Source organism: Anabas testudineus, chromosome 4 (assembly GCF_900324465.2).
Source record: "Anabas testudineus chromosome 4, fAnaTes1.2, whole genome shotgun sequence".
NCBI classification, from domain to species: Eukaryota; Metazoa; Chordata; class Actinopteri; order Anabantiformes; family Anabantidae; genus Anabas; species Anabas testudineus.
In genome coordinates this window covers 8,520,715-8,539,215 of record NC_046613.1, presented here as the reverse complement: position 1 = coordinate 8,539,215, position 18,501 = coordinate 8,520,715, and the positions used below count along the sequence as shown (strand labels likewise).

At 40.7% G+C, this 18,501-nt stretch overlaps 3 protein-coding genes across 7 annotated transcripts in view; 2 read left to right on the top strand and 1 right to left on the bottom strand.

The window, feature by feature from the left end:
* The first annotated feature begins 277 nt into the window (after positions 1-277).
* Positions 278-7,670, top strand: gpx4a (glutathione peroxidase 4a). 3 transcript variants are annotated; one of them, XM_026346287.1, is made up of 7 exons: positions 278-347; positions 5,735-5,829; positions 5,923-6,067; positions 6,228-6,379; positions 6,537-6,561; positions 6,845-6,904; positions 7,259-7,670. In XM_026346287.1, exons 1-7 carry the CDS (start codon positions 324-326, stop codon positions 7,289-7,291), a joined length of 534 nt encoding a protein of 177 aa, XP_026202072.1. In that variant the 5' UTR covers positions 278-323; the 3' UTR covers positions 7,292-7,670. The 3 variants fall into 3 exon arrangements, with proteins under 3 accessions (XP_026202072.1, XP_026202070.1, XP_026202071.1); XM_026346285.1 differs by lacking the exon at positions 278-347 and adding an exon at positions 3,467-3,662; XM_026346286.1 differs by lacking the exon at positions 278-347 and adding an exon at positions 3,681-5,312.
* polr2eb (polymerase (RNA) II (DNA directed) polypeptide E, b) lies at positions 409-3,420 on the bottom strand. Its single transcript, XM_026346284.1, has 8 exons — positions 3,266-3,420; positions 2,546-2,720; positions 2,308-2,423; positions 2,108-2,188; positions 1,941-1,999; positions 1,704-1,782; positions 861-933; positions 409-561 (listed from the first exon to the last, which is right to left on the bottom strand). Exons 1-7 carry the CDS (start codon positions 3,320-3,322, stop codon positions 868-870), a joined length of 633 nt encoding a protein of 210 aa, XP_026202069.1. The 5' UTR covers positions 3,323-3,420; the 3' UTR covers positions 409-561; positions 861-867.
* An 856-nt stretch (positions 7,671-8,526) lies between the features above and the next one.
* The window catches only part of pip5k1ca (phosphatidylinositol-4-phosphate 5-kinase, type I, gamma a), a 36,375-nt gene continuing 26,400 nt past the window's right edge, over positions 8,527-18,501 (top strand). For all 3 annotated transcript variants that reach the window (XM_026345559.2, XM_026345557.2, XM_026345558.1), the window contains exon 1: positions 8,527-8,873. In XM_026345559.2, coding sequence (XP_026201344.1) covers positions 8,744-8,873 — 130 coding nt within the window. In that variant the 5' untranslated portion in view covers positions 8,527-8,743. The remainder of the gene's footprint in view (positions 8,874-18,501) is intronic.

Here is an 18,501-nt window from a genome sequence, read left to right as displayed (position 1 = left end):
AGCAATTTCTTATAAATGTAGCGTGTTTTGCTCTTTTTATGAATGTTTGGTCTATTTTAATAAAAATTCATTTATTTTAAAATGTTTAAGTTCATCTATAAACTTGTTTTGGTGATGTCTTCCAGAGTTTTTTCTAAATATAAGCAGGAACAAAATGAAGTGAAATACAACTGAAAACAATTCTCAGTGACAGCTGCATTCACTTCTGCTACTGGGCTGTGCCCTGATTCCACTTTCCTCCAGTGTGGGCTGTAACTTTACAGTGTGGCATGACGCCGTATAAGGTCAGTTGTAAAAGCTCGGGTCTACAGCAGCTACAGCATATGGCTTTCAAAAGGAAAAAGAAGGTAGGCTTCTTATATGATAAGTTTAGATCTGTGCATAAATGGTGAGATTATGTAAACTCAATCCACTTGAACAAAAAACAATTTATTTTAAAACATTTTACAAAATCTTTAATTACAAGAAATATTCTAACTTAAGGGTCAACAGTGGAATGAAAATCCATAGGTGATGAAAGATGTAACATTGCTTTTCCTCCTACACGATCCCGTAGAACATCTGAAAACAAAAGAAAATGATTTGGAGAAATCTACTCAACGCTGTACAAACATGCTGGTTTTGACTGTTATAACAGACTCTACCAGCACTGACTGTTTGCTTTACATCTCAGACTACCCTTGCAATTTTACAGAAACGTGTCTATTACTTTATGAATACACAACAAAAGGCACCAAGTTCAGTCTACTTACTACTATAAATGTAAGGAAAAAAACTGAACTTTCACCAATTAGGATACTCCTATGAGATACACACCAAAAACTAGACTGTGCAGACATATCCACAAACTGAAGATGTACCTTTCTGTTACTGGACCAGTCTGTATGTGATGTACCTCCCAGCTGTTTCACTAGGTCTGATGATCTTCACAACCTGGAGAAGTTCAAAAGTTGCAGATTTTCAGAACAGCGTTTGGTATAGAGCCACACTTCTGCTACATTCTCACAACAGTCAAATTATTTACTGTTAAAGTTTACAAAGTGCAAGTTATTCCTGTTTCCCCAGCATTTGTTTGAGTGGCAGCTGCTGCCATATTAAATGCAAATAATGTCAGTGAACTGAAACATAAGTCATAAGTTTATTATGGGTCTTGTTTGTAGCTTTTCTTCCAACACAGTCGCATTCAAAATTATTTAAAAGTGAATGCAAATTAGGCACATTTTATAAACTTTTAGCTGTTTGCAGTGAAGAATTCCAACAAGATCAACTGTAATAGCTCAACGCAACAAATGTTACAACCTGAAATGCAACTTTCGAGGTCTACTGCAAAATGACTCAACTTGCTGAATACAATCCCTCATCAGGGCACACAGCCAGAACCTGATGGTCTACTAAGTACTGTAGGCATCTGGCATGAAGGGGCTGAATCATTTTTTGAGTGCAGTAGTCATTACAAGTTGCATTTTGTGTTGAATTTGGAGAAGCCACTTGTAACATTAAATGGTTTGTACACTGCCATCTGAAAGTTTGTGGATTTTGCTATCGCACTTTTACTTTTTCTTTGCAATGAGTGCAACTTTATGAACTGTCTGAAATATAAAGTGCCATGTTCTGATCAGAATCCTTAACTGAAAGGCACGATTAACCCAAGATCAAAAACAAAAGACTATGTAGCCAAGCATCTTTTATACTGCATGTCTTACTTGTCCTCTTTTCAATCCAAAGTAACGAGCCACGGGGTCCCCAGCCTGGATTCTTGGCAACTGACTCTCTTTTAATTTACTGATGAAAACATTGATAAGGAAAGATTCTTAAAAAAGTTGAATTTTACAAAGGCGCCAAATACAGAGTAGTGGTGATCTTCAGGCTTCAACAAGCAAACCCATTTCAATCATAATTTAATTTAATTACTGTAAATATTACAGTGTGTGTAAGGATACTATCTTGCCAGTAGTTCAGTCACTTCCTCTTTTGTCATAACAATGTGCTCTGGAACAAGCTGCAAGACAAAGAAGAAATGCATCAAACACAAACAGTATAGTCCATAACATAGTTTGGAAATACAGTACTGACAGCAGAACAGTGAGTTTATCAGTATATTGCTTACTTCATGCTCTGTGATATTAATAAGTAGCTCCTGTTGTAGAAACTGCTCCAGTATGTATTTGGGTGCCATGTCGACCAGAGACTGTAAGGAGACATTTTCATATTCAAAATCCAAACAAAGAACAAGTAATCAATTACAACCGTTTTTCCCTTTTTATCATGGAAATGTTTGAAGTAGCATCATCTTTAATTTGTGTTTACCTGTTTGGCTGAAGGTGTCATGCCCATCTGAACAACAATGATGGCTCGTGTGATGTTCTCTTCCTGCATCCTCTGACAGTACATCTTAATCGTCTTGATTCCCACCTTAGGTTCCTCTGAAGATTGAATTTAAGTAATACTCCATGTTATCATAAAGATGCAGCTGTTTTATATGAAGTTGAGGTTTTAAACTGAAAAACATTAGTCACCTCGTTTCTAATATTAGACATTAACCTACCGGGGAAAAAAACAAACATCTGGTCGGTGGGGTCATCGTTGTGTGCCACCAGCACAGTGAGATCTGTACGTCTGGGGCGACCCTCACTGGGCTTGTCTCCAAACTGACTCTTGAACTCATCCAGTGTCTGGTCCAACTCGTCCTGTGTCACCAGATAGCCTCTATCATGGCACAGCTTGGGGAACATAAATGAGAAAGTCAGTGAGCAAACGGGACAAACCATGATGTTAACAGACGAGCCTGGAAATCACTAGAGCTGGTGTCTTCTCGTAGCCTGAGTGTAGCTTCTTGTAAGGTTCAACTCCCACTCTTCTGTTCCCCAAGCATGTACTAACATTCAAGATTCAAAAAACTTGATTAATCTCCGGGGGAAATTATTTTGCCTCGTTACAGTTGTTCTCAACACAGACGGAAAGAAATGGAACCACAACCAGGAAAGATCCACATCAACACAAGTACACAGTAACATCAATACAGAGAACTCACTATATATACAGACATCTAACAGCTAGCTACAGAAACTCGGCACAATCCGGAGCTAGAATAAACTGTCTATCAATACGCAGCCACAAACTACCAAAGGTGATGGTATACAAGAAATACATAAGATATGGCTTCATGAAACTCATCACCCCACGTTACACAGAGACACCACTGTTTGCTACATGCTCTATGCTAAGCTAAGCTAACAAAATAAAAAAACAACCAAACCCAACGCACCTGCATAATGGTTTTACGAATCTTCCATAGTCTGTATGTTTCTTCTTCGTCATCCATACTGTTTTAAATGTTTCACTTGCGCTAGGTATAGATAAAACAGTAATATTTTCTATTCTGAGACGCTTTCGCTGTCGCCCGTCGCACGACAGAATGCGCGTTTTCGTTCACCGACACAGGCTGATGATGTCATCACGCAGCGGCAGAGTGTGGGTGGGGCTTGTGAAAAAGCGACAACACAACAGGAGGGATCAGCTGCTGCAATGTGACTTATGACTTGTTTTAATGTAGCTCTCTTATACTAAACATGAGACCTTTATGTGCTTTAATGGTATTTGGGGCTGTGGCAAGCAGTGGAGTGTTACTGTCGATCGTGCTGTACTTTGTTTTAACCATCACGGTAACGTAAACCTACACGGTACTTAGCATGTGTGGTTGTTTCTCTGATTGTGTGACTATTATCGACACCTGCAAAAACACCTGTTCGTTAATTGTGAATTTGCATTTTAACAGTAACGTAATAAGCGATGGTTTAGTATCAACGCTTTATATATTATAATGTATTTACTAGCTCTCGTGTCACACGACATTCATACGGTTTCCCATGCGTTTCATACATCTGTCTTATCTAGCAGTCTGTCCGGGAAACATTATAAACACCGCAGGGATGAAGGAGTTGCTTATTTGAGGTATAAAATAGCCTATTTCGGGACTAAAATGTGAAATGAAATGCTTCAGTGTAAAAGTAAGTCACATGTGACTTTAGTTTATGACACGGCATGTTTCTGCAGCAGCACTCCCCCATGTGGCTGCTGGTGCCAGCTGATAGTTTGATCATCCAGAAAATACAGCAGCAGCCATTGTAAGGATTTTACAACAAAAGGCCAGAACATTCACAGCAGCTGATGTTTTATTAATTCTGAGGTGGCCCTTTATTCTAGTTTAATATCAGCCTATATCAAGAAATAAATACTTTATCTATTCACATGTACTTCTAGTACTAAAGTACTTACTTTAAGTACAAGTAGGCAGAGTAGTGCAATAAAATGTACTTTTTTGTCTTCGACCACTGGAGATTATTTAATTAAAAAATAAATTTAGTATATATAAATATGAAGGGGGCTCCTACCTTTGTAGGCTGCACCTTTGAAGTCTTGCCAAAACAAGGTTCATACCACCTATAGACATCCTGACAATAGTACATCTAGAATTTTCTGTCCTTCAAGAAACATATTTTATTTGTACTTGTGTAGTTTTGACTTTTTGCAAATATTACATGATATACAAACTGTCATTTTTTCTATATTCGTACTTGTTTGTTTGTAACCATCTATCAATGCAAAGCCATGAAGCATGATTTCCATGCAGACCTGCCAGAACATTCTGCAATAATCTGTTGCCCAATCACTCACTCTGTTGTGTAAGGCTTTTTCCCACAAACAGTTTGCTGTGACTTCACTATGGTTTTGCAAGATGTTATGAACAAACACCTGGGTATAAACACAGATTATTATTACAAGTTATCTAATTGTTTCACCAGCCATTGTAACTTTTATGTCGGAGATTTAGGGGGTTAGGCAAGTTGAGAATCATGCTGATTCACTAATATAGCTGTTTGAGTTCAGATATTAAGCACATTACATAATGAGCTTGTGTATTTCTTCAGACTGTTGCTCTTTGCCCCGGCCACATGGAGCTCAACCCCCCATGGTTCTTTCTCCTTGCTTTTATAAGGAGTCAACAGCCCTTCTGAGTTTATGATAACGCATGTGAACTGTGGACTGCAGTGGATTTATCACTCAGCAACACAGAGGGACCTATAGGAGAATTACAGCACATCAGTTCTGTTATCAGCTGGTTCCTTTACTTGAGGACAGTGGAACACGAGCTCTGTCAGTAGTGCGATTGTGGTTCAGCAGAGAGGGTGTAGCTGAAGCCGCTCAAGGGTTTAGAGATTTGATTGCTTTCTGCCTTCAGAGGACCTTACTGAAGGGTAGAAATGCGCTTCTTCGGGTCCACTGTCCTTTTCTCTGTCCTGCTACAGGCCCTGGTAAGAGAAGCTGGCATTATTGCTGAAACACTGAGTTTTGTTGCACAACTGCGGTTTGTTTGTGGAGATTCTAAGGCTATATTGAATTAATATAATTATTAATTATCAGGGACAATGCACTCTTGCAGACATTAAAACTATAATGTGTTCTTTGTGATCTGTTTGTGTTACATTTGGTGTATTTAATGTATTTCTTTAAAGGTTTGTACCCGGTTATGAGACTCAGTACTTTTTCAGGTGAAATGTCTGATATTGTCAGAGCTGTAGAACAGATAGATTTTCTGTTATTTAATGTTCATGCTGAAGGATAAAAGTGTGACTACTGACACATGACACACTTACAACATTATCTGATTGTGCACAAGTAAGCTTCTATCACTAAACTGTGTTTTTTGTTTCTTACCCCCCCTGTCTTCTAACAGTCTGTCCCGACAGAGGAATGGCAGACGGCCACATCTATTTATGACTTCTCAGCAAGAGATATTGATGGCATCCTGGTTTCCCTAGAAAAATACCGGTAAATCGGTCTCAGTGTCAATATTTGCTGCATCATCCCATTTAAAGCAGGCTATCGCTAAACCCCCGTGGATGTGTCTTCTATATTTCTCAGGGGGGATGTTGTCATCATCACCAATGTTGCTTCCAAATGAAGTAAAACTCCGGTAAACTACTCTCAGTTTGCGGACATGCACGCCAAGTACGCTGAGAGAGGTTTACGCATCCTTGCCTTCCCTTCTAACCAGTTTGGGAACCAGGTAAACTGTTTTTTGCAGAAGCTTCACACTGGCACAGGACTAAATTTGTCAGCGTTCGTTTTTATTCAAACATGGCACTTGTAATATCTTTCATTACTATTCTTACCCACAACATTTGGACCAATCTGTTCTGTCCTTTTTCACTTGTCTCGCTTAACAGGAACCAGGCAATGAAGCTCAGATCAAGCAGTTTGCTCAGTCTTACAATGCCCATTTTGACATGTTCAGTAAGATTGATGTGAACGGGGCCAACGCTCACCCTCTGTGGAAGTGGCTGAAGGAGCAGCCCAAAGGCAAGGGCTTCCTGGGAAAGTAAGTGGTGATCAAATGGAGGATTCATCACAGGTGATCATTATGAAGACAGACCTGTGTGGTGTAGTTACATTAGGTATATTGACACTGTGATTTCATGTAGTTTTTTTTTTTCAATGATTATTTTCTCATATATCGCCTGTCTTCACTCCTGCAGCAGTATCAAGTGGAATTTCACTAAGGTAAATATCATTTTTCAGTCATTTATTGTGAATTTGGAGATCACCAGATAAAGCAAACAAATTAGCATCTGTTCATGCAATTTTGTGCTCAGTAAGAATTTAGCATCATACAGCTAATCAAGCTTTTTTTTTTTACTATTGTCATCACAAAATAGTTCTATATCTATATAATGAGAGTATACATTGAAAGATGCCTGTAAATGATTTTGATTTTCATAATTATTTTAAAAGTAAAACTGTCTTTTTTTTAATAATAACTGAGCTTCTGTTTTTCTCTTCCTAGTTTCTGATCAACAGAGAGGGGCAGGTGGTGAAGCGATATGGACCACTGGATGAACCACGTGTATGTACAAACATCTTACATTACTGCAAATAGTATAGTGGACATATGGCTTCACTGCAGTACACTGTCTTTTCAATTTATTCTTTCCTACAAGACTCCTGTGTAATTATCGGTCAAAAACTCTCTCTACTGTTTATGCACAATTCTTTCATTTGGAAGAAACTAGCAGATATACGGTAACAATACCGTGTGCACAAGAAAATCGATTTGGTGTAATTTGAAGCAAAATTTCTATCCCACATGGTGCGAGATGTATGGTACTACAGCTCCAGCTGTAACTCGCACGCATGCTATTAATACACTTACATGAGGACTTGCAATAGACACTAATTTCTAATGTTGGTTTTGTTTTAGGAGGTGGAGAAGGACCTCCCCAGATACCTTTAATCCCATCATGGATGACTGATACCTCATTTACTGATTTTATCTTTCCACTGGTCTTTCTCCTACTTTCTCCGAGCATCAGTGGATATAGTTTGGATCCATCTCAGATAAGTGATGGTCTGTTCAGAAATCCGCATGGCAGACAGAGCAGACCTGATGAAAATGGCGTGCAAACCTTCTGGGGAAATCATCAAACTTATATTCTGCTGTTTCTCTGGAGAAAAGGAGAAAGGATCCCCTACTGCACCATTTGCAGTTTTGGTTTAGATTAATGTCCGTCTCTGTTTTCCTTATAAAATGTACTAAGATTTTATTCTAATGATCTCTTTGTCTGTAATATTAATTGTCTGTCAATAAAACATGGGGATTTTTCAAGTTTAAATATCGGTTTTGCTTGTAGACTATTGTGTTTGTTGTTCTTTTGTCCTGAGCTATTCTTGTGCACAGTGATCTTTCATTTCCATATTATGGAAATAGTTAAAAGTGACAACAAATCCATTTCTGGCATATTGAAAATGTGAGCATGTTTGAGTCTGGATTTACTTAACAAATGAGCTTAAAATGAAACGGTGGGATTTGTCATCTAGTAGAAAAGTATAAGAATCTTATCTATTAGACAATGGATTCACAGAACAACTCAATACTAAGACGACATCCACAACAAAGACTTGTAGATTAGGTTTGCAGAGAGGTCAATATTGAAGTTGAGATGATGATTGAGGTGATTAATCTATTTTATACAAACTATAACTATATGCAGTGAAGAAAAAGCTCACACAACATTGATTTGACTGTTTGGATCAGTGTAGTTCCTATGGGGTGTCAGACCCTACAAGGTGTAACAAGATAAATAGTTTCTCATCTGTCAAGTGAAAACCTGTACAGTGTTACCACTAAAAAATATTTAAACAGCTAAGTTAAACATAGTAAAGGATCATTATGAGTACTACTATGGTACAAGAAGACACTAGGTTCATAGTGAATAGCTGGTTAGCACTCGGTGCATACAAATTAATGTCATTAATCATTAATGTCGCAATCTTAAAAGTGAATAATATGTAAAACACATTTTGCGCAGACAACAGAAACCAAGTTGTCTGTGAAATGAATTCAACTCGTCACGAACCAGTGTTGATGCAGCTGCTCAGACTCTGGCACGCCGGCCTCCTGCTGCGGTTTGTCCTGCAGGGGGCGCCGCAGAGCACGGGCAGCGGCACAAACCCAGGCGGCGGCAGCAAGTGCGGCGCAGTCGAGCCGAGAGGAGCCGAGAGGAGCGGACACGGTGCCGCTGTCGTGAGGGAGCACCGCACGGATGAAGGCACCGTCACGGATATCTGTCACACAATCCTCCGTTTGATTATCGCCCCGCGTCTGACGCCACCCTCCTCCTTCCTGTCACCGGCGCTGCGGGTCTTTCATCCGGAGGGCTCGCCTGTTTTTCCTCCGGGAGGCTGAATGGAAGCTGCAGCCGAGGGAGCGGTCGGGCTGTCGGAGGCCAGGGACGGGAGCCCGCTTTCCGGGGCCGCAGCATCCGAGGATGCGGACACGGTCATTGGAGTTAGCTACGGGATGGACGCAGACATGGGTACGTTGTGACCTGTCAGACAAACCCTTTCCCCGCTGAATGCTTATTTAAATGCGCCTCACACTCATTTCCATGATGTTTGTGTCTCATCCCACCGCTGTGGCCAAAAGTCCCGACTCATCTTCGCTAGCAGGGATCTGTAGCCATGCTAGCTGCTACGTTAGCTGAGTGGATGAGGGGGCAGGTGGGAGAACAACACACAGCCGCTAGTGCACAGGTGAAGTCGTGAAGCGGAGGTCGTGACGAGTCGGTAACAGAGCAAACATGGCTAGGTAGCGAAAAGACGGGTGTCTGGAAGAGAAATCTGATCCATGGGCACGGTGTAAATATTTCTAATTACCTGTAGTGACAGAGAGAAATAACCAGGGGCGTTACTAGGATTTCTGACCACCTTACCTTACCTTGGGTTTAAATTCAATAAAAAATATGTCCCCCTCCATCTTTAAATGCACCTGTCACCCACAGACACATATTAGAGAGTTGTTATTGGCACTAAAATATAGATAGATATTAGAGGATATGAAAGAAGTCCCTCAAATGTCTTAATAAGCCAGGATGGTCAGGTGTTCAAGGTGAAATCATTCATTGTATTGTATTGTTGTACTGTCACATGGGAAACAGTGTCAGTCCTCGCAGTGCTACATAGAGGATGTTATTATTGTATTATAGCCAGCAATGCGTCAGCCAAGCCTCTGTAACATGTCAGATTGTTTAAATATTAGCTTTGGTATATTGACTTAAGTTAATTTAAGCTCCTCAGTCACTTCAATACATTCAGTTGTCAAACAACTATTGGAAGAACTCATTTCAAGACACCTAAACAACGGTTTCAGCATCTGGTAGCAAACTAGACTTTAGAATAAAATAGCTGCCGTGCTTACTGCCCATGCCTTGTGAGAAACTGCTAAATGCGTCCTGCTGAGCACCGCAGCACATTAGATGGCGTATTAGATGAAATTTCAATAGAAACACTTGAAATACCAAAAGTGGCATGTAAATAATCACAGTTATCCTTCATCATATCAAAGCCGTTAATAGTAGTTTGTACCCTTTTTAAAATGTGATTGTTGTGTGTGTCACTGATGTGAAATGAGGGAGGTGACTGTGTACACATTTTTTTTCATTAGAAGTTGACACATGCATGTGGGTTAAGATAGATATAGTATAAATATATTATAAATTAACATTGTAACAGTAACATTGCTCGCTTGTGTCGATATCTGCAGAAATTTGCAAGGTGCAGTTAACCACTATAATAAAGCACTGCATCATCAACATAGAGACTTGTGCTACAGTGTAAATGACACAACACAATTAATTCTTGTTATGACTTTTAAGTTATAACTCATGGGTGGATGTAAAAATGGGTATGTTATCACCTGTCAAATAAAATACTTTCAGATGTGGCTGTAACATGTATGTATTTTTCATAGGTACAGTATGTTGGGCTCTTGGTGGAGCAGCTGCCAGTCACTTCTCTGTACTGTTCAGTTTGAGGGTTTTCACTGTCCCTGGTGAGGAAAGCACTGACTTTCTTTGACAAGAGCTCAGTACCTCCATGCAGCACAGGCACACAAATCAAAGGGCCGTCTGGTGAGCGCCACTCACTGAGCATAGCTGTATCAGAGGGTGAAAATGGAAGTGGGCTGCCTTTGGCTGCAGATGCTTTTTTTTTTTTTTTTTTTTGCATGCTTGCTGGTGCGTGTCTCCCACACCCAGGGTAATTTCTTGAGTGTGCTGCTCAGTCTGTGCACCTTCACATGCAATGGAAAGCACAGGCTTCACAGGAGAGAGGGAGAGAGGCTGCAAAATCTGTCTTTCCAAATGTAGAGGACAACTCTTTACAGTATGAAGTGATTTGAATTGTGATTAAGTTAGATAGAGGAGAGACCTACAGTAAAAGACCCTACTGACTGTTTAAACCCCTGTAACCTTGTTACACCACATGTCTCAGCTAGGTCGAGGTGGTTTTAAATATTACTAAGGTAAGAGCTATTTCAATAGAGCCCATATTTAATGCAGCACAATCTTGAGTGCCAAAGAACTGCCATTAAAAGAAAAGCTAATCCAATTGATATGTTTCAATAATGTAAATGATGTATTTTTCTTCCATGTTGCTCACTGTTACCCTGTAGAACATATATAATACATAAAAAAAGCAGTTATATAATGTTACCTTTACAATAATATCACCAGCTCCAAGCTGGTTATTATCACACTGTACACTGCTCTGTCACTCGATCATAATTTGTATCACTGTTTGAATTAATTAGCCCTGCACTGTACTTTTTGCTGGATAATGTTATCTGTGCATGTTCCACTCTTATGGAGGTGAACCTACATGTACGTAAAACCACACTTATCCCTTTATGCAGCAGGAATGGTGAGGTGTGGATCACGCCACGCAGCCTCAATGAAGGGACGCTATAGATAGCCGCAATGTGTTTAACCCAGGGATTGTGTTGTGACAGTAACGGCAATGTGGTACTGGCACTGGTCATTAGGAGTGAATGGAAATGTCAGCTGCAAAGGTCTCCTTTCAGTCTCATTGGCTCGGATTAATGCTAAACTTTCATGTAAGACATTAAAGGGCTCACTGTGAGAGCTTGGTAATGTCAGATCTTGTGTATGTATAATTGCAGACTGCGCTTTTCAGCTTCTGAATGTGTGAATACAATGTTGTGTGGGTGTCACAGCTGGCTGTTAAATAGCTGAGTATTTAGTCCCATTCAGAGCTCCTCATCCTCAGGCCGTCGTAATTTGTCCCTATAGTCTCCTGTCAGCACGACAGCATTAATCTCACTTATCTTCTTCCCACACTCGTGCTCAACTCCTCTCAACCTTCAGCCTGGTCTTATTTGTCTACCTCACCTCTCCTTATTCCCAAGCTAAAACTCATCTACAGAACTTCCTCTGTAGGAGACTCCACTGGCTCAGCCACTCACCTCTGTTTATCTCTGTTCTCCACTCCAGGCATAGCCTGTCAGAATTGCTGACATAGGCACAAAAAGTGGTTGCCTCGTGTGGAATTTACCATCCATCTGCTTGCTCCTCAGTCCTTCTCCAAGGTCTCCCTCCCGCTCGCTCTCTCCCTCCATGGCTATGCACGCCGGTACCAGTTTTTGCCCCCATCCTCACATGGAGCTTGTATAAGATTTTGATCCTCTGCCAGGTTATTTGATGTCATATTATTTAACGTAGATGATGACGCAGTTCAGTTACGTCTTACATTGTGCTGATTTTGTCTGCAAGTGGGGGGGGGGGATGTGTGCCACAGTAGCTATTTTAAACAGACAGCGAGGCAGGAGCTTGGTGTTTGCTGCTATCTGTCCTTGTGCTTTCCTTGGCGAAGGATTTTTTTTCTGAATGATACCTGCTAGGGAGATTAGTGAAGGACAGAGTAAAAACGGGGCATGGTAAAGAATTTTAGGCTGTACTTTCTTCTGCTGTAGTGGTAATTCAGCTGTAAAAGGCTGTGCTGCTGGATCAGGCTGTGGCTCAGTTTTACACTTACATCACTGCAATGTCATACTGCCCCAGCCTTCCTTGGAATAAGGCAAAGACCCGCTGTTTTCAATTAAGAGAGTTACTGTGCCTGCTGTGCACGACATTATTATTTCATAATCAGCACTTGGAGCATGTGTGCAGACAGACAGAAGCACAAAGCATATAAACATATTGGAACCACCTACATAAAATTGGTGGTGATTATTTTCTACCAAGAAAGCATTTGAGAGGTGCCTGCTTGGGGCTTTAGTAACCGTACCTATTCTAGGACATAGGAAATTAGAAGCAAGGTCAGGTAGTGACCCAGTTGGGGATGCTGTGACTGTAGTGGTACATGTTAAGGAACCTACACACACAAATCCTCCTCGGTTTGACCAGCCAGCTGGAGTTTTTGAACATGGCAACATTTGAAAAAAGCAAAAGTGACAAATATTCATATGTTCCAGGTTGCAAACTATTTTAGTTTCATTGATTTAATTTTTTTGGATACAAAAGAGATAATTTTAGGAGGAGAAACACAGAAAGGCATAAGTATGGCCAGTAAGGTGTCCTCCAAACCCAAAGTACCCAAAACATTGTACATGCACAAAATCCCCATTACCCCTTAGACACAAAACAAGAATTAAGCACTACACCAATTGCTATACCCAGTTTAAGACAACTAACCAACCAATTAGAGGAAGCAAAAAAAGCCCCCAGGTCAAGATATCAGAATGTGGAAGACATTATTTTTCACTGCATTTGTAAGAGTACAGACAAATTTGTTCCACATTCAAAGTAAGTTAAAAAAATAACAAAAAAAACAATGTTTGCAGACTTTACAGTGTTGGCCACCAAATAGTCAATTTACATCCATCGACAAAATCATGTATCGATACTGGAACATGTGCACTTGTAAAGTAACAGCTTCAGGTAAACCCAAGCGTCTCTGCCTCCACCTGGTAATTTGAATCTCCAAATAGTCTCAACTCTAGTCTTCAGACAGGTATTAGTGGTGGGTACTTAGTGATTCCACCAGAACTAAAAGGCCAAGAAACCAAGTAAAAATTCTTCCACGTTATGCTCTTCACCCACATTCTCTGCCACAGTAAAGTGAGAACAACATATTAGTAGGTCTCCTATTGAGATCAACCACTTTGGCCTATAAAGGGGAAGCGTGGCTCCAGCAAATTGAATTGTGGCTACATTCAACCAAAAGATATACATACAAACAGATGGGTTTCAAACCAAACAAACCAGGTACAAGTGCTGCTCCTTTCAAACCACCTGAATTGATTTTTTCCCTTTGCAAACCAAAGGGAAAAAGATAAAACAACAAAAGCTTTAACTGCATTACTTAAAAGCCAAAGGCACTTTAATGTACACTGCTACAAGCCTCCATGCGTCCTGCTAAGGCTACATTTAACTATACCAAATGGGTTTAATTATCCCGGATGACGATCTCCTATTATTATGTTAGGCTCAGGCCCTCAGCAAACATAGATGCATGCCAATCAGCCGATCAGATGATGCCAATCATATTAGCAATCAGCTGATCAACCCTTTAACAGGAATCACCAAACACGCTGTGAAACACACAGCCAACCTCTCTCCTTTGTGTGTTTGCATTTATGGAACGATTATGCAAATAATGAGAAGAGATACTGTATGGTTACAGTGGGTAATTGTTTATAGGGATGTCTCGGTGAAGTTTTTTGGTTTGTTTGTTTGCCTTCATTATCTGCTGTGGCTGATCTGATGTTGGTAAAATCTCATTAAATATGTATCTGACACATTAAAATAATTATTCTGACGCATCTTATTTTTAAAGAGCTACTTGATCCAAATAAATTTTTACAAACATTAACTTTATAAGCTAAGTGTAGATGTATCAACAGAATTTCTGGAACTACAGTTTAACTCTGCTACAGAGTGGAGCATCTTCTATCGCAAGCAAGAAACCAGCTACACAGTACAGAGCACTTTAACCAGCAACTTACTCTGAGAATGTTTCTTAATGAGAGCTGAACTGACCTCCTGCAGTGGACGTTTGCCTTTTTAATTAATAAATGCAGTGGTCTGCAATGGCTAAAACTGAGAAGCTGCCAGCTGAATATTTTTTACACTGCCGTATTTGCTAGTAACAGGCTAAATAGCATCAGATCTTGCTGCGGAGCTTCAACCATATAATTGTCTTTTTAAGATAAGCGCTGCACTTACAGAGTAATTACTGTTTTTCTATATAGTAATTATATGCAAGTTGTGAACACAAACTGGAAGAAAGGTGCAGTACACGTTTGCCTTAACCCTTAACATGCCTGTAATTCTGTCCATCAAGGTTTCTAAGGTTCTTATAGCAGGTTTAGTTTGTGCCTGAATTGTAAGTTCTGCTCCGAAATCCCATCAATATGTGATTATTACTTTGCTTTCTGCAGAGGAAATGCTTTCTTCACTTATTTCCAGGATCTCTCCACAGACACCTTTCGGATTTCTCCAGTCCTGACAAGAGGACTCATTTTCTATACAGTTTTAACATCAGCAGCTGCAGACTGTGTTTTTTTCCTGCATTGTACAAAAGACCAGGGCTGGTGTCTTCTATCACAGTTTTTGTGTGGGCATTCATTCGGTGTATAGTAGCAGTGCAAAGGATTTCTCTTTGACACCACAGGCAGTGCAGCCTCGCGCTGTTTATAAGAGACAAAGGCAGCTTTCTGTAGGTAGAACAGTAAATGATAAGAGCACAGATTGATGGCTGCAGTGCCAGATTACCTGCACTCTGCCTCAACATTTAGATGGCAGCCTGCAGAGGTGGTCTCTTACTGTGTCTGCTTCTTTGCTGGGATAAATGCAGTATAACATGTATTTAGATGATGGCAGAAGACATAAAGACATGTTTAAGTCTGTGAAGCATCATTTTTGTCAATTTAAGTAGTGATCTACAGTGGCAGGATTCTGGTGAGTTATCATTCTCATAAGCGTTAGCTAATGTAATACATGTGTAGCAGGTTCAGCAACTCCTAACGTGCAGGTCTATCTATACTGTCTACGCGACTGACACAAGGGTTTAATTTTATACGTGTGCTTCCTCTGTGAAGTGTCATTAAATCAGCAGATGTGGTAGTGTGTAGATTTTTCTCAGCAGCTACAAGATTGGTGGGAGCGACCTGCACCACTGTAATTCTTCTGCCACTAGAGCAGAATCACCTATGGCACAAGATGCTGCTCTCAGCAGTAACACAGCAGCACACAGGAGTCAGTCTGATCACCACCATGTTTATTTGTATTAACTTCACTCCCATGACTCCCTACCCCATGTCCTCCTCTCCTCTCCTCTCCTCTCCTCTCTTCCTTAGTCTGTAAAAGGACGTTTTTTTTCTCTTGGCTGACAGCTTTCAGTGCATTTTCAGGATCACAAGGATAACTAAGCTCAGTCTTGATCTGAGAGCTCAGTATGAAAAACATACTGATATTGCATAAGAGTGTGAGCATTTGTGTGAGTGTCATTTAGCTGGGAGGCCTGAGCTGTTTTTAGCTTTGCCCAGAGAACAGGGTGCTGCTGCTGAACCCTGCCAGTCTGACCTGGAGCAGTGAAACTTCCCTAAGGAAGTATAGGACGGGCACAGTCTTGACAACATTCCCACTAGCCAGTGTACAGGAGAAAATGTCAACTTAAAGTGTAGAAATAGAAGTTATATATACTACAACTCTTCCCCCGATGTGTTTTTCCTGACTCAGTCCACATGCTGACTCACACTGTTGGCAGGTATTATACCATTAACCTGCAGTTTTAATGCCTTTTGGTGGCACGTGTGTGTGTGTGTGTGTGTGTCCCTGTGGTGTGTGTAATAACAAGCTACTATAACAGCAGTGTCATGCCTTGGCCAAGCAGCTAGACTCCTTTTTAAAGACCTCACACTCTGAATCCCCTCACTTTGAATTTTGATTTCAATTTTATACTGGAGTCATTAGCTGCCGTCAGTAACTGCAGAGCCGCTCACTTTGTATTGACAGTTTGAATGTTAAATAAATGACTCTGGGTAGTGAAGACATGCGGTCGATGCATCGTACTAGCAGCTGTGACATTTTAATGATGTTTGCATTTTTATAGAATATTACTGTCAAACTTTCACCAGAAAAGAAATGTTGACATTTATACTGATTAGATAACACAAATGCACACAATGCTGTACACGTGAGGGAGTTTCTTAAAACCTTTCTGAAAAAGTCTTCTGTTTTAAGTTGTCTGTTTTTAAGGCAGTTGAATTTGAAGCAGGGCAAATATAGGATGTTAAAGAGCCCAGAAAAGCAGACAGACGGTGTCTTGACTTCCCCCCGTCTTTGCATTGGGGCCATCTTATCCTGATAATCCAGACAGTTAGTCCAGTACGGGATGGAGAGAATGGGTTTGGGATTAGGGATAGAGTAAGAGTGGCCGTGTCTTGGCCGACTTTGCATGTGGGCTCCTGTCTGCCTGTGTGACACTGAGGAGACCTCTGAAGATTTAGATTTTTTGTGGTTAAGCCACAGTCACATTTGTTCAACTGGAATCACTGTGTCTGTTGTGTTTAAAGGTCTGAGGTTTTCTGGAGTTACAGCGTTTGCCTTTATAACATATTATGCTGTGTTTGGGCAGTTGGCTGGACAGAGCAAAGTAATGTGAAGACATCACCTATGACTTGGGGAGACAGTGATGAACAATATTCAGTGTTTTTTGGAAATGTTGTAGAACAAACAATTGGTTAAGTTGCAGGCTTGTAGTATTTCTCAAGGGCTCTCTTAGTAAAGCAACGTTCCCATAATTGGATTCAGCAGCTGTTTTCCTGTGTGAAGTCTGTTGCACATTGCTCATCATCTAGCTCCAAGCCAAATGTCTAAAAAGGAGGTTTTCTTTGATCCAGCTGACGGCATGAAAGGTTTTTATTAAGCCTGCTTGCTTGCCTGATGCTATTGATCATAAATGGATGACTTGGCATAGTGAAAAGCTGTCCTCTCGAGCCCCTGCTCCCCCCACGCATTCACTGTAATATACAAAGTGTATGACATGCACTGACATCAGAGGACACAGCGGCTTTCCCTCTGTGTGCACTCAGCTCTGTTCAGTCAGAGCAATGCTGAGGGTAGATGTGTTCTGAGGGAGATGTTGTGGATGTGCTCTGGCAGCATCAAGACAGTTTAAGTCATGTTAAGGTGTTTAGAGCTGGGTTCTACCATAGTTCCTGCTGCAGTCTGCAAGTAGCTGGCATTATTGACTGTGTGTTGTTCTGCCTGTGGCTACCGCGGTCTGTGTGTAAATGAAGACGCAATAAAGGATAAGCCACAAGGATATTATTCCACCACAGTGCCGTAATTGCAAGGGGCGTTTAAAGCCTCTTTGAAAAGCTTAGTATTAGTAAAGTTGATGGCTCCTTAATTGTAGTGTCGCCATCCAAGTGGCTCTGCGCTAATCATGGAGGAATGATCAGTCGAGAGAAATTATTGATGGATGCACACATGCAATGCCACACACGAGTAGCACACGTGCAGTAGCTGTTAGAATACCCTGTTAATGTGCTTGTGCACATGATGAGAACATCATGTCCTAGTCATAGAAACACAGAAATGCTTGTTGGTTGGTTGGGTTTGATTTGTCAGGAAACCAGGATACTGTGACATGTAATCACGTATCTATGGTTCTGCTCACTGCAGAGTTTGATATTTTGGCAAATAGACTTTGCTTTCCAGTTAGATGAGAAGATTAGTGTGTTGTGTTTAGTCAGTAAACACAAAAAACGATGAAATGACAAGTTTGGAGGCTTGAAAGTGGTTCTAATGTGAAAAACAGTATAACCATATATGTTGCTGAGCTGAAAACATCAGTTGTTGTTCTTTCATTACTGATGAAAACCTAACAAAGACCTTTTTACTTCCTCCACCTTTTCAATCTGGGCAGTGGCCAGACACAAAGAATGAGGGTACCACATTGACTGACTGCTGTGGTCATGGAAAAATACTCCACTGGTTATCAAGATCAAGAGCTCAGAGATGGAACGGCCCGAGGACTGATTCAGGATCAGTTTGTGTTCAGTCTAAACAGCAGCCACCACCGTGGCATTACCCTACTGAGCGTGAGGGAGCGAGGCTGAGGTTAACCATAAATTAACAT